Source organism: Bubalus bubalis, chromosome 11, assembly GCF_019923935.1.
Source record: "Bubalus bubalis isolate 160015118507 breed Murrah chromosome 11, NDDB_SH_1, whole genome shotgun sequence".
Lineage (NCBI taxonomy): Eukaryota > Metazoa > Chordata > Mammalia > Artiodactyla > Bovidae > Bubalus > Bubalus bubalis.
In genome coordinates, this window is record NC_059167.1 from 98,324,718 (window position 1) to 98,340,162 (window position 15,445).

Sequence of the window (15,445 nt, forward strand, 5' to 3'; positions counted from 1 at the left end):
CTACAGTTCAAAAGCATCAATTCTTCTATGCTCAGCTTTCTTTATAGTCCAACTCTCACATCCATACGTGACCACTGGAAAAACCATAGCCTTGACTAGACGGACCTTTGTTGACAAAGTAATGTCTCTGCTTTTTAATATGCTGTCTAGGTTGGTCATAACTTTCCTTCCAAGGAGTAAGCGTCTTTTAATTTCATGGCTTCAGTCACCATCTGCAGTGATTTTGGAGCCCCCCAAAATAAAGTCTGACACTGTTTCCACTGTTTCCCCATATATTTCCCATGAAGTGATGGGACCAGATGCCATGATACCCAGGTTTAGAGGTAATATAATTACAGTTAATTCCAGTGCTAGAAGGAATACCATAGAAGCATTCTTTTAAAGGAATTTATAATTCTTTTGAATTATAAAGATTCAGAAGAATCTTTTGAAAGATTTTATGACGCCTTTGGAAGTGAATTAAAGATGTCTGTTAATCTGTCACATATTTCTGGTTCTAAGGTAGGGATTAATTTTTATGTCATTTGTTTATTGAAGTACACTTCATGTACAATAAAATCCATCCTTTTTAGTATATAGTTCTCTAAGTTTCGATGAACATAAGCAGTAATTTAACCACCACTGCAATATAGATGGAATGAAAAACTCCTGTATTGCCCCTTTGCATTCTCTCAGCGCCCACCCTCTGGCAATCACTGGTCTGTTATCTGTCGTTACATTTTTTTAGGCATTAGTCTTATAGTGAAAATTCTGAAGCAGTGCAAATGTCCATCAGCAAAGTGTTTATGTAAATTGATAGTATCTGTGTAGTTCATGTAGACCATGTACATGGAACATGACAGAATGACTCAGATGTAGGTGAAAAGCAGGAAACAGTTGTATATTTTCTGATTACAACTTTATAAAAATATACTATGTAAAAAGACTTGGAGACATGACATAGTTGCTTTAACATTATGCTTTTCGGACTTCACTGGTGGCACGTTGGATAAGAATCTGCCTGCCAGTGCAGGGGACATGGGTTCAGTCCCTGGTCCAGGAAGGTTTCACAGGCAGAGCAGTTAACCCTGTGGACCACAACTTCTGAATCTGCTCCAGAGCCCGCGCGCTGCAGCTGCCCCGCCTGTGTTCTGCAGCTCCCGAAGTCCACATAGCCAGAGCCGGTCCTCCGCAATGAGAAGCAGCGGCGGGGGGGGAAGCCCGCACGCAGCAGCGAACAGCGGCCCCTGTTTGTGGCAACTAGCAAAAGCCCATGCAAAGCAACGAAGACCCAGTGAAGCCAGAAATGAATAAATAAAACTAGGCTTTTGTTTTGGATTTTGGTGGGATTTTTTTTTTTTTTACCTGTTGTCTAAACTTTTAACTAATGAACTAGGCTATAATTTGAAGATTTTTTTAGGGCTCCTAGGGCAGGGGCATGAAAGTATGGTGGTTATATACTTGTTAGAATAAAGACTATATCCTTCTGCTAAGATTTTACTTTTTAAAGTTATTTTGTCCTTATTTGAAATAATGTTTTGTGATATCTAGTGTTAAAAATTTAAGAATCTACCTTAGCTTTGATACTGTGCTAACTGCTATCTGGGATGTAAAGGAAATACGGGCTCTGTGTATTTTAGGAATAGGCCATTTAGGTCAGAAAACCTGTCTGTGAGGCCAGAACATATTATGTTACTTCCCTTGTGGCCCAGAAAATAAACAATCTGCTTTCAATATGGGAGACTTGGGTTCCATCCCCGGGTCAGGAAGATCCCCTGGAGAAGGGAATGCCTACCCATTCCAATATTCTTGCCTGGAGAATTCAATGGACAGAGGAGCCTGGCAGGCTACAAACCTATATCGTTGCAAAGTCAAACGCAACTGAACAACTAATACAACAACAACATATTATACGGGCTTCTCCAGTGGCTCAGTGGTAAAGAATCTACCTGCCAACGCAGGAGATGTGGGTTTGATCCTTGGATTGGGAAGGTCCTCGGGAGAAGGAAATGTCAGCCCACACCAGTATTCTTGGCCTGGGAAATCCCATGGACAGAGGAGCCTGGGGGGCTACAGTCCATGGGGTCACAAAGAGTTGAACACAACTTAGCGCCTAAACAACAACAGCAGCATACTATGTAATGTATTACACAAGGTATTACATGAGTACTTATCAGGATGAGTGAAACCTTCATTCACCAGACATTCTCAAAATGATAAATTAGTATAACCAAGAAAACCTCTTTGAGCAGCTAAAATCTGTTGAAACATGGCAGGAAAGTTAAAAAAGTAAAGGAGGAGGAGTATATTACAGGAAAATTAAGAGGCATGGAGGTGGAAGTAAGCAGGGCTGTTTGTGGGGCTGGAAGAGGTAACGTAGGATAGAGTGTGATAGGAAGGCTAAGCAGCTTCTCTGCCTTGGGTATAGCAGGTATTGATAATGTCTTTTGGGTCAGAGTGGGTGTTGGCAAACTGTGCCCCAGAGGTTAAATTCTGCCCACCCCCTGCTTTTGTATTGCCTGAAAGCTAAGATATGGTTTTTGTATTTTTTAGTGGTTGAAAAAAATGAATATTTCAGGACACAAAGCCGTATTTTACCGTCCATAAATAAAGTTTTGTTGGATAACAGCCATTCTGTTAATTTAACCAATTGCCTGTGGATACTTCTCGTTATTTGGTAGAGTGGAGTGATTACAACAAAGACCGTATGGCCTGCAAAACCTTGAATACTATCTAGTCCTTTACAGATCAAGTCTGTGGCTCCTGGGCTAGATACGCAGAGCAGCATTCATACTGGAGGTGACGAGAAGTGAAGCTGGAGAAGTAGGGTAGGGAAATATTTCTCTTTTCAAAAATCTGTTTCCTGTAGTGTTTCTTCTTATGTGTGTTTCGACTACCAAGATTAAACTTTACTTCACGTAACATGCCTTCTGAAACTGTAGATTTCTGCTTTAGTGCTTTCTCACCCTCTCACAGATAATGATTTGAGAATCAATGCTGTAGAATTTTGAAATCTTAAAGATTTTCAGCTGTTTCCTCAGAGGAAGCATAAAAGCTTTTGAGTTGGAAAGTAACGTGATTGGTAGAAGTTTTGTTATGAGGTTTGTTTTTATTAGAAATAACTTATTCACAGGAGTATAGTATGACTAGCATTTAAAATACCACCTTAGATATGTGCAGTACATTGAAATGGCAAATGGGAGGCATGGATTTTGATTTTCATACTAATTCCTCTGGTTTCTATTTGTAGAACAAGTTTATCTTCTCTACTTTGCATAGTTACTAATATAAGATTACAAGAGGGCTGCTGCTGCTGCTAAGTCACTTCATTCGTGTCCAACTCTGTGCGACCCCATAGATGGCAGCCCACCAGGCTCCCCTGTTCCTGAGATTCTCCAGGCAAGAACACTGGAGTGGGTTGCCATTTCCTTCTCCAATGCATGAAAGTGAAAAGTGAAAGTGAAGTCACTCGGTTGTGTCCAACTCTTCGCGACCCCATGGACTGCAGCCCACCAGGCTCCTCCGTCCATGGGATTTTCCAGGCAAGAGTACTGGAGTGGGGTGCCATCACCTTCTCTGTACAAGAGGGCAGTAGTTAATACAATTACTGGTACCTTTTTTCTTCATTTATATCTGCTTTCTATTATTCACTTCTAGTTTCTCTAGGCTTACTTTACTTTTTTCCATATAACTTCATGAGATGGAAACTTAGCTGTTTTTTCAAACAGCCTTTCTTTTCTAATGTACATTTAAGCATACTTTTAGACATATCCCATAAGATTTTTTATTTAATGTTTTTATATCATCCAGCTAAAAATATTTTCTGCTATCCTTTGGGATTCCTCCTTTGACCCATGTGCTATTTAGAAGTATATTTTTAAATTTCAAGTATGTGGAGATTTTTCTAGGGTGTTTTTTTTTTTTTCGGCTGTGCTGGGTCTTAGTTGCTGCATACAGGCTTTCTCTAGTTGAGGCAGTCTAGGGCAGGGGCTTCTCACTGCATCACTTTCTTCTGTTGCGGCTCCCAGGCTCTAAAGCGAAGGCTCAGTAGCTGCGGTGCACAGGCTTAGTTGCCTTGTGGCATGTGGGATCTGCCTGGACCAGGGGTTGAACCTGTGTCCCCCTGCATTCGGCAGGTGGATTCTTAACCACTGGACCACCAGGGAACTCCTGTTTGTTTTTAATCTAACTTGTATTGTGAACTTAGAACATGTTCAGTGGTTTCAGTCCCTGGACATTTATGTGAGTCTCATTTTAGGGCCTAGAATGCTGTCAGTATTTATATATGCTCCAAGCATCCTTTGCAAAAAAAATGAAACTCTATAGTGTTCATTATGCAAAGTCAAATGTGCCTTAGGAAGTATCACTACAAACAAAGCTAGTGGAGGTGATGGAATTCCAGTTGAGCTATTTCAAATCCTAAAAGATGATGCTGTGAAAGTGCTGCCCTCAATATGCCAGCAAATGTGGAAAACTCAGCAGTGGCCACAGGACTGGAAAAGGTCAGTTTTCGTTCCAGTCCCAAAGAAAGGCAATGCCAAAGAATGCTCAAACTACCGCACAATTGCACTCATCTCACACAGTAGCAAAGTAATGCTCAAAATTCTCCAAGCCAGGCTTCAACAGTATGTGAACTATGAACTTCCTGATGTTCAAGCTGGATTTAGAAAAGGCAGAGGAAGCAGAGATCAAATTGCCAACATCTGCTGAATCATCGAAAAAGCAAGAGAGTTCCAGAAAAACATGTACTTCTGCTTTATTGACTATGCCAAAGCCTTTGACTGTGTGGATCACAACAAATTGTGGAAAATTCTTAAAGAGATGGGAATACCTGTCTCCTGAGAAATCTGTATGCAGGTCAGGAAGCAACAGTTAGAATTGGAAATGGAACAACAGACTGGTTTCAAATCAGGAAAGGAGTACATAACAGCTGTATATTGTCACCCTGCTTATTTAACTTATATGAAGATACCTCATGAGAAGTGCTGGACTGGATGAAGCACAAGCTGGCACCAAGATTGCTGGGAGAAATATCAATAACCTCAGATATGCAGATGACACCACCCTTATGGCAGAAGGTGAAGAAGAACTAAAGAACCTCTTGATGAAAGTGAAAGTGGAGAGTGAAAAAGTTGGCTTAAAGCTCAACATTCAGAAAACTTAAGATCATGGCATCCAGCCCCATCATTTCATGGCAAATAGATGGAGAAACAATGGAAACAGTGACAGACTTTATTTTTTTGAGCTCCGAAATCACTGCAGATGGTGACTGCAGCCATGAAATTCTGCAGATGGTGACTGCAGCCATGAAATTAAAAGATGCTTGCTCCTTGGAAGAAAAGTTATGACCAACCTAGACAGCATATTAAAAAGCAGAGACATTACTTGGCCAACAAAAGCCCACCTAGGCATAGCTATAGTTTTTCCAGTAGTCATGTATGGATGTGAGAGTTGGACTATATAAAGAAAGCTGAATGCCGAAGAATTGATGCTTTTGAACTGTGGTGTTGGAGAAGAGTCCTGAGAGTCCCTTGGACTGTAAGGAGATCCAACCAGTCCATCCTAAAGGAAATCGGTTCTGAATATTCATTGGAAGGACTGATGCTGAAGCTGAAACTCCAATACTTTGGCCACCTGATGCAAAGAACTGACTTATTTGAAAAGACCCTGATGCTCAGAAAGATTGAAGGCAGGAGGAGAAGGGGATGACAGATGGCATCACAATGGACACGAGCCTGAGTAAACTCCGGGAATTGGTGATGGACAGGGAGGCCTGGCGTGCTGCAGTTCATGGGGTCTTAAAGAGTTGGACACGACTGAGTGACTGAACTGAACTGATTGTGTTCATTTAATTTTCTGTATCGTTACTGATTTTGGTCTTGTATATTGAGAAAGGTGTGTTGAAATGTATTATGAGTGGATTTATCTGATTTTCTTTGTAGTTCTGTTGATTTTTGCTTTATTTTGTTGTGTTTTTATTTGAAAACAAACTTAGAATTACATCTTTATGTTGTTTTGAATTTTATATTATTATAAAATGTTTCTTTATCTCTAAACATGCATTTTGTTTTAAAGTCTACTTAATCTGATATTTTACTATCAGATAGCTTTGTTATGGTTAGTTTTTGCATAAGATATATATATTTTTTCATCATTAAACTTAGAATTACATCTTTATGTTGTTTTGAATTTTATATTATTATAAAATGTTTCTTTATCTCTAAACATACATTTTGTTTTAAAGTCTACTTAATGTGATATTTTACTATCAGATAGCTTTGTTATGGTTAGTTTTTGCATAAGATATATTTTTTCATCATTTTACATCAGCCTTTTTCTGTTCTTACATTTAAGGTATTTCTCATGTAAGCAGCATGTAGTTGAGTTTTATATGTTTGTATTTTTAATCTGATAGTTTTTGTATTTTAATGGCACATTTAATTTGTTGTATTTACTATAACTACTTAATGTATTTGGGTTTTAATCTCCTAGCTACTTAATAATTTTTATTTTTCCAGCTATTTTGTAGTCTTTGTTTCTGTCATCATTTGGATTAGTTTTCATTTTTTCAATTTTTTTCTGTATTATAGGATATGTAGTAATTATCTGCATGTATACCCTCTATTATTTTAGTGGTTCTTCTAGATAGTACTACTTTGACTTATTAAAGGCTAACATAAATTACTAATTTTACCTTTTTTTTTTTTTTTAAGCAACGCAGAAATCTTAGAATACTTTAACTCATTACCATCATTCAGTTCAGTTCAGTTCAGTTGCTCAGTCGTGTCCGACTCTTTGCAACCCCATGAATCGCAGCACGCCAGGCCTCCCTGTCCATCACCAACTCCCAGAGTTCACTCAGACTCACATCCATGGAGTCAGTGATGCCATCCAGCCATCTCATCCTCTGTCGTCCCCTTCTCCTCCTGCCCCCAATCCCTCCCAGCATCAGAGTCTTTTCCGGTGAGTCAACTCTTCGCATGAGGTGGCCAAAGTACTGGAGTTTCAGCTTCAGCATCATTCCCTCCAAAGAAATCCCAGGGCTGATCTCCTTCAGAATGGACTGGTTGGATGTCCTCATAGTCCAAGGGACTCTCAAGAGTCTTCTCCAACACCACAGTTCAAAAGCATCAATTCTTCGGCACTCAGCTTTCTTCACAGTCCAACTCTCACATCCATACGAGACCACAGGAAAAACCATAGCCTTGACTAGACGGACCTTTGTTGGCAAAGTAATGTCTCTGCTTTTGAATATGCTGTCTAGGTTGGTCATAACTTTTCTGCCAAGGAATAAGCGTCTTTTAATTTCATGGCTGCAGTCACCATCTGCAGTGATTTTGGAGCCCAAAAAAATAAAGTCTGACACTGTTTCCACTGTCTCCCCATCTATTTCCCATGAAGTGATGGGACCGGATGCCATGATCTTTTCATTTTCTGAATGTTGAGCTTTAAGCCAACTTTTTCACTCTCCACTTTCACCTTCATCAAGAGGCTTTTTAGTTCCTCTTCACTTTCTGCCATAAGGGTGGTGTCATCTGCATATCTGAGGTTATTGATACTTCTCCTGGCAATCTTGATTCCAGCTTGTGTTTCTTCCAGTCCAGCGTTTCTCATGATGTACTCTGCATATAAGTTAAATAAGCAGTGTGACAATATACAGCCTTGACGTACTCCCTTTCCTATTTGGAACCAGTCTGTTGTTCCATGTCCAGTTCTAACTCTTGCTTCCTGACCTGCATACAGATTTCTCAAGAGGCAGGTCAGGGAGTCTGGTATTCCCATCTCTTTCAGAATTTTCCACAGTTTATTGTGATCCACACAGTCAAAGGCTTTGGCATAGGCAATAAAGCAGAAATAGATGTTTTTCTGGAACTCTCTTGCTTTTTCCATGATCCAGAGGATGTTGGCAATTTGGTCTCTGGTTCCTCTGCCTTTTCTAAAAGCAGCTTGAACATCAGGAAGTTCACAGTTCACGTATTGCTGAAGCCTGGCTTGGAGAATTTTGAGCATTACTTTACTAGCATGTGAGATGAGTGCAATTGTGCGGTAGTTTGAGCGTTCTTTGGCATTGCCTTTATTACTTGTATGCTATTACTATCAAGCATTTTTCTTGTATACACATCTCAAACCCTGCTATAATGTTTAAAGTCAATATTTATTTAGATATCTCACAAATAAGTTGGCATTTCTTTTCTTTACTGCTTTAAGGCTTTTGTTTCTGATGAGAACTTTGCTGGTCATTTCTACCTATTCTTTTAAGATTTTTCTCTTTGTCCTTAGTATTCAGCAGTTTTGCTGTAGTGTGCCTCGGTGTTAAGTTTGTTTTTTATCTAGCCTTCTTGTTTGTAAACTTTTTAAATTTGTGGCTTAATTGTTAATCAGCTTCAGGAAATTCTCAAGACTTTATCTCTATAAATCTTGCCTTGCCTTGGGTCCATTTTCTTGCTCTGGAATTCTGGTTTTAAGTATACTAATCCTTCTGACATCCTTTCCTCTGTCTGCTGTAGTCTCCTGCTTTCTCATCCTTTTACTTTCATGCATTTTTCTGTGGATTTTCATCTGACTTATTCTCTAGTTCACTGATTCTCTATTCAACTGTGTGTAGTCTGCTTTTAAAGCCACCCATTAAGTTTTTCAGTTCTAGAATGTTCATTTGGTTCTTTTTTTTAGTTTCCAGTTTTCTAATTCTGAAAACTTTAAATCCTTCTGAATATTCTAAGCATAATTATTACATCAAAGTCTTGTGTTTGATAACTGTATTATCTAGGTCCTCTGTTGGGCTTTTCTCTTAGCTCTTATTTCTCTTGGTTTTTGTGTTGTGGCTCCTGATTTTCTCTTCTGTCCATTATGTTTGATTAGATACCAGACATTATAGATGAAGAATATGTATATAATTTGAACCTTAGTGTGGTAATTGTTTCATCTAAATAGTATTTGTATTTGCTTCTGGCTTTTGATTACATATGCCAGCAGTCCTGGATTACTTTAATTCCATATCAAGATGATTTTAATTTCCATTTCCGTTCCTGTGATGACGGGTTTCTTTGTGCTTCATCTTAACTCCTAGAGAGCAGCCCCACAGAGCTGTACCCTGAAGTGTAGAGGGATTTCTTAATGGGCTCTGGACTTCAGCATTCTCCTCTAACCCTCCAAGATCAGAAGCTCTGCTCAGTTTTTCAGCTGCCTCTTCCACAATCAGTAGAGGTCACTGGGGGAAATTTCCCCAAATTCTGGACTTAACTATTTTTTTTATTCTCCTGGATGTTGTCTCCATGTGAGCTCTTACCTACTGCCATACTGTCATTTTTTTAAATGCACTTCTCAGCTTTTCTAGTTCTTAGCGGGAGGGGATCCTATTACTGCTGCCCTTACTAGATGTGAGTCTCTTAGTCCTTTAAAAAAATAAAACAAAAACCATTTTTTTCAGCATATGGTGTATTCAAAATATATGCATATTCTGCATTTTTCCAATACAGCAATTCAGTTAATTAAAAGACTGGCTTTTGCTGCATTTTTATTCTTGATTTTATTACTGTGAATGGAGAAGAATGCCATCTAAGCCTTCTCTTTATTACACTGTCTATTTCTTAGAGAAGAAGGAAGTATTGTGGATCCTTAATTCAAGAGCGTTTTAAAAATATACTTAGTAGTAGTCATGTTTAATTGAAACTATTTTGAGCAAATAAACAGGAGTAGTCAGAAGTTCTGGGCTCTTGAGTGCTTGGTAACTGTACACATTGCTGAAACCTTCTATCAGACGCTGTGAAATGCGGAGTCAGAATAAATATACAGATGTCAATGTAATCCCTGTAGATACAGAAGACAAATAAGCAGGATGCATTTGTGAAGAGATTAAAGTTCTATTATAACTTGTGCTTTTTTGAATTTTAGTTGTAGATTTGTAATGTGAAGGATTCAGATTTAAACCTCTTTCTAGAACACATCCTGCCCCTGGGGTTCCCATGGCCACCCCCACGTTTGGAGTTAACATACAGTCGTACTCATGGCTGAGATTTCTTCCAGTGATGTAGTAAGGACATAAATCTGGATCATGAGAGGAAGGGTACAGGTGGGTCCAGGGGACTCTTGGCAGGCTTGTTTATGCTCTGTCCTTCTTGTGAGAGGTCACTGAGAGCACAGTCTTCTCCTAGCAACGTAAATGTATGTGTGTGATGTTCCTGCCCAGGGAGTCCCATTGGGTTGATTAGAGGCTCCATGCCTGAGTTTTGATTGGGTGCTGGTTACGTAGGCATCCTCTGCTGAGCACATATTCAGAATTCCAGCCTCCTGGAAGGAAAGCAGGTAGTCTGCATGAATTTACCCTTATCATTTAGGGAAACTTAGATCTTGGAACTGTTTACCAAGCAGCATTCCAGATGCCAGCCAAGAACCATCCTTGCAAGCAGGTCTTTCTAAGAATAGCTGTCTCAGCCAGCTAGGTTAGCCTTTTCCACACAAATGCCTAAAGTGACTCACTATTGAAATTTTCTGTAAACACTATGTGAATACCAAAGGTCTCCATGATAATTTCTGTTTTGATCATAAGTAGAATGTTTATCATTAAATTTAGGTAGCTAAAGTAACTTGAGTGGTTATTATGTCTTAGTATGTTCCATCCATACAGGGCTTTTTATTAATGTGCCAGTGCCTGTTGTCAGTTTTAATCCATGTGTGGGAAGAAGCGGACAGTATTAGAACATTTAGTACATTTAAAAAGAATGTTTAAGAAACTTAAATTACAGTGGGAAGTAATGCATTATGAAAGGATACTTCAGATGTCTCCTTTTAAAGATCATATTCAACCACCCATATGTTTTTGATTTCACTGGATTTGTTTTTCTTATGGGAGTTTTTTGAAGAAAGTTCTTTGTTACCAGTATTTTTTACTAAAGCTGAAGTTCACTTGGCAATCTGGAAATACTGAAAAAATAACTTCTCACTCTTGGAATCAAATTGAAGAATCCTAGATACTTATAGACTAGATTTCTTGTTTATAAATGTGGAATCTGACTCAAAGTTACGTGACTGTCAGCAAAACTGCACAGCTGGTTAATTTCATCAGTTTTTAGTTGTAGAATATACACTTGAAAACATCAAAAAATACCAAAAGGTCCATGGACTAATTTTGAATTCATTTAGTAACTTTGAATATCTTTTCATGCCTAATTTGGTCATTTCATTTATTCAGAGAACTTAACCAATATTGTTTTTCCCTTGCTGTGTGTCAGACATTAATTTTAGGTGCTGGGGATCTTTTTTTCTTATTTGGAATCAAATTAAAGTATGTCTCATTGAGGGTGGCTTGGAGCTGCCTACTTTTCTTTAGATTTTAAAGTACACTTATGTATTACATTGTATCCTGGTTCCTCAAAATATGTTATTTCTTTTTTCCTTCTCTAAGGTAATACTGCATTGCATGATTGTGCAGAGTCTGGAAGTTTGGACATTATGAAGATGCTTCTTATGTATTGTGCCAAGATGGAAAAGGATGGTTATGGAATGACTCCCCTTCTCTCTGCAAGTGTGACTGGTCACACAAATATTGTGGATTTTCTGACTCACCATGCACAGACCAGCAAGACAGAAAGGATCAATGCACTAGAGCTCCTGGGAGCTACATTTGTAGACAAAAAAAGAGACCTCCTTGGGGCTTTGAAATACTGGAAAAAGGCAATGAACATGAGGTACAGTGATAGGACTAATATCATTAGCAAACCAGTACCGCAGACACTAATAATGGCTTATGATTACGCCAAAGAGGTAAACAGTGCAGAAGAGCTAGAAGGTCTTATTGCTGATCCTGATGAGATGAGAATGCAGGCACTGTTAATTAGAGAACGCATTCTCGGTCCTTCTCATCCTGACACCTCTTACTATATTAGATATAGAGGTGCTGTGTATGCAGACTCTGGAAATTTCAAACGATGCATCAACCTATGGAAGTATGCTTTGGATATGCAGCAGAACAATTTGGACCCTCTCAGCCCGATGACCGCCAGCAGCCTATTATCTTTTGCAGAACTGTTCTCTTTCATGCTGCAGGATAGGGCTAAAGGCCTGCTGGGCACCACTGTTACCTTTGATGATCTTATGGGCATACTGTGCAAAAGTGTCCTTGAAATAGAGCGAGCTATCAAACAAACTCAGTGTCCAGCTGACCCATTACAGTTAAATAAGGCTCTTTCCATCATTTTGCACTTGATTTGCTTATTAGAAAAAGTTCCTTGTACTCTAGAACAGGACCATTTCAAAAAGCAGACTATATACAGGTTTCTTAAGCTGCATCCAAGGGGAAAGAATAACTTCAGCCCTCTTCATCTGGCTGTGGACAAGAATACTACCTGTGTAGGGCGGTACCCTGTTTGTAAATTTCCATCTCTGCAAGTTACTGCAATACTGATAGAATGTGGTGCTGATGTGAACGTCAGAGACTCTGATGACAACAGTCCCCTCCATATCGCTGCTCTGAACAACCATCCAGACATCATGAATCTCCTTATTAAATCAGGTGCACATTTTGATGCCACAAACTTGCACAAACAAACTGCTAGTGATCTGCTGGATGAGAAGGAAATAGCTAAGAACTTGATCCAGCCTATAAACCATACCACGTTGCAGTGTCTTGCTGCCCGTGTCATAGTGAATCATAGAATATACTATAAAGGGCACATCCCAGAAAAGCTAGAGACCTTTGTTTCTCTTCACAGATGATATTTTGACTGTTAAAGCACGAATTGGTAACAGTTGTTTCATAAATGAGCACTGTTGTGATAACACCAGCATTCATTTAGCTTGATTCCATTGTGCTCTCATTGGCTAAAGCATTGTAAGCATCAAATTTACAGGATTGGTTTCCCAGTATTTAATATAAATATACCATATAATATATTGTTTGTGAATTACTGAGAAATGAAATGTCATATTCAGTTTCTAAAATTGTCTGCCAAAGGCTTATCCATTCTGGTTTTGTTTGTGTTTGGTGTTTGGGACAGAACCATTTTTCAGTGGTGTCTTTATACTTTTCTGATTTGTGAATTTTATACAATTGAAGGTCTTTTTTTCTGCTTCTTCCCTCTTTTCTCCAAACTTCTCTCCTGTTTCCACTTTATTTTTAACTTAACCATTTCTACTTAGCAGTTTTTCTCCCCTCAAGGGCACATGTTAAGTTGTACAACTTTATGGACTTGTTAGCATTTGCAGTTTACCATAAGTGCTTTATCTTCTCTATGCACGGGCTTCAACTTGACTGTTGTATGTGAGCATATTTCTATGCAGCAGTTGGTCAGCTTCAACTCTGAAACACTGTTAAGTACGTTACAAAGTTCATTGTATGAAAGTACTCTTGTAGCATGACAATTTGTAGAGCTACAGGTTAGCTACCAGAGCTTGAGCTTTTTTGTTGTTTTATTCTTTACATCTGAGATTTCTTTTTCTAATCCACTGAAATTATTGTGTACTAAATTTGGGAAGAAAATCTATTCTAACTCATTAACCCAGTTGAGATTTAGGTCTGTCATCTTAATATATCATGCAGTAAAAGGAAGACTCTTCACAAAGAAACACACCTTTCATGCTACGCCAGCATTGTCCTGCTTGTGCCGATGATGTGATTAAATGTAGAGAATTTGCTTAAATTTAACCTCAGAGTTTATCACACAGCTTAATGGGTCTCATTGAAATATTCAATAATTGAACTGCAAATCACTTTTAGTTACTAAAAGAGCTGAAGCATGTCAGTGGCATGATGCTTGCCAAGCCAGACCTAGGCATCTAGGATAATTAAGGTATTTTAGTATGCAATTTACTGCCATAGTATCAAAGGTCAGTAACAGTGTTCTTTCTTTCTTCAAGCTTAAGTATACCTTTGAAGATAACTTGCATGGATTACTTTGGTCTCAATTATTTGTCACCAGAATTAAACACAAAAGGTTGCAGTGCTTCCTGTTCCTTCACTGAAAATTAACTTTTTTCTTTTTTTTTTTTCTTCCTTCCTTCCCCTTGCTTCCTCCCTTCTGTCTTTCTTTCTTTCTTTTTTTTAACAGCTTTGCTAATGCCACAGAAAGGGCTCTTTTAAGAAAAAATAAGTGAAAAGTACTAAAAAAAGTTCAGGTAATTATCATTCAGCACTTTATTGTTACTCAGAATAAAATTTATGATGGCATATTTGCCTTGCCAATGTCTTAATAAAGTTGTTCTGAATAAAAAGCTCCTTATTGGTTTGAGAAAAACTCAGTTTACCTGTGAGTTTAATGAGCTGGATCACTTGGATTTTTGTGTTGGCATTTTATTCTGAGGGTGGATGTAGTGGTATTAAGAGTTGTCATTGCAAACAGTCATGTTAGGTTTATTTCATCTTTACTCAGTAAAAAACTTGTAATGAAGAATTGTAAATAAATAAAAAAGCTTTAGACTCACTTTCTGGTTAAAAAATTGAAGTTTAATTTTTTAAAAGATACCCTTACTCATTTTACTAGGTTGTACATTTAATTTCACCATTGAAAAAAGTGGTTTGGATATAAATGGTTACTCTCCAAACTTTTGATGAAGAGATTTGCATATCTTGTTTACTGTGGGCAAATTTGATGAAATATTTGAACTGCCACCATTTGTGATTTAGAGAAATATTCTGGAAATATCAGACATCAATTTTTGAAGTCATTTGCCTCTAACTCTGTGGTATAAGAATTATATGCATAAACTTTTTTTAAAAAAATGAAAACTTTGTAAGTATAGTAAATTTGCATTAGTTAATCTCAATAATTTACAGATGAAAGGTGAGCAATTGGATTTTAAGTGACTTAGTAGTCCTTTTTTGCGGATGGGGTAGGAGGACTTGACATGCTCTTACAGTAAGGCACATCTCACACTACTTTATAGGTGAATTTGAATTGTGCAACTTGAGTATAAAACAAGGATTTCTTTACATTGCATTTTCCCACCTTTGACTATAGGTAACTTAGAACTATTCCTCAGTCTTGATAACGGAAATGCATTATTTCAATTAGGATACAGTTTTGTTTGCCATCTCCCCAAATGCTCTTAGGACCTCTTGAAAAATCAGTTAGTTTAAAAGCTCAAAATTATCCATTTTATTTTAAAGGAAGTTGTTTCATAAATGTGACCTCAGGCAGTGTTTAAGGCCTTTGTCAGAAAGTATTCTCAAAATTATGAGGCTGAATTTTTTAAAAACTTACATTTGTGTTGTTTTTTAAACCAACAGATGAGTAATTTAATACTTAATGACTAATTGTACTCTCTGCTGTACACTGTAGCATGGTAATGTTGACTGGAGCTAATGTATATGATTATATTTCCATTAAAGTTCTCAGTTAGGGCCTGATGAATTTAGATGTTCCACTCTTGATCGTTTCTGTAAAAGAAAAGAAATGGTAATTTTACTCAGATTAAATACCAGTCTAGTTTATAAAGACAAATGGATTATAGATTTTAAAAATAGTCCTTTTCT

General features: G+C 37.9%; 1 protein-coding gene across 3 annotated transcripts in view; it reads left to right on the forward strand.

Moving 5' to 3' along the window:
- The window catches only part of FEM1C (fem-1 homolog C), a 43,897-nt gene extending 29,504 nt beyond the window's left edge, over positions 1–14,393 (forward strand). For all 3 annotated transcript variants that reach the window (XM_044925500.2, XM_025296426.3, XM_006047267.4), the window contains one exon: positions 11,381–14,393. In XM_044925500.2, coding sequence (XP_044781435.1) covers positions 11,381–12,690 — 1,310 coding nt within the window. In that variant the 3' untranslated portion in view covers positions 12,691–14,393. The remainder of the gene's footprint in view (positions 1–11,380) is intronic.
- Positions 14,394–15,445: the final 1,052 nt, after the last annotated feature.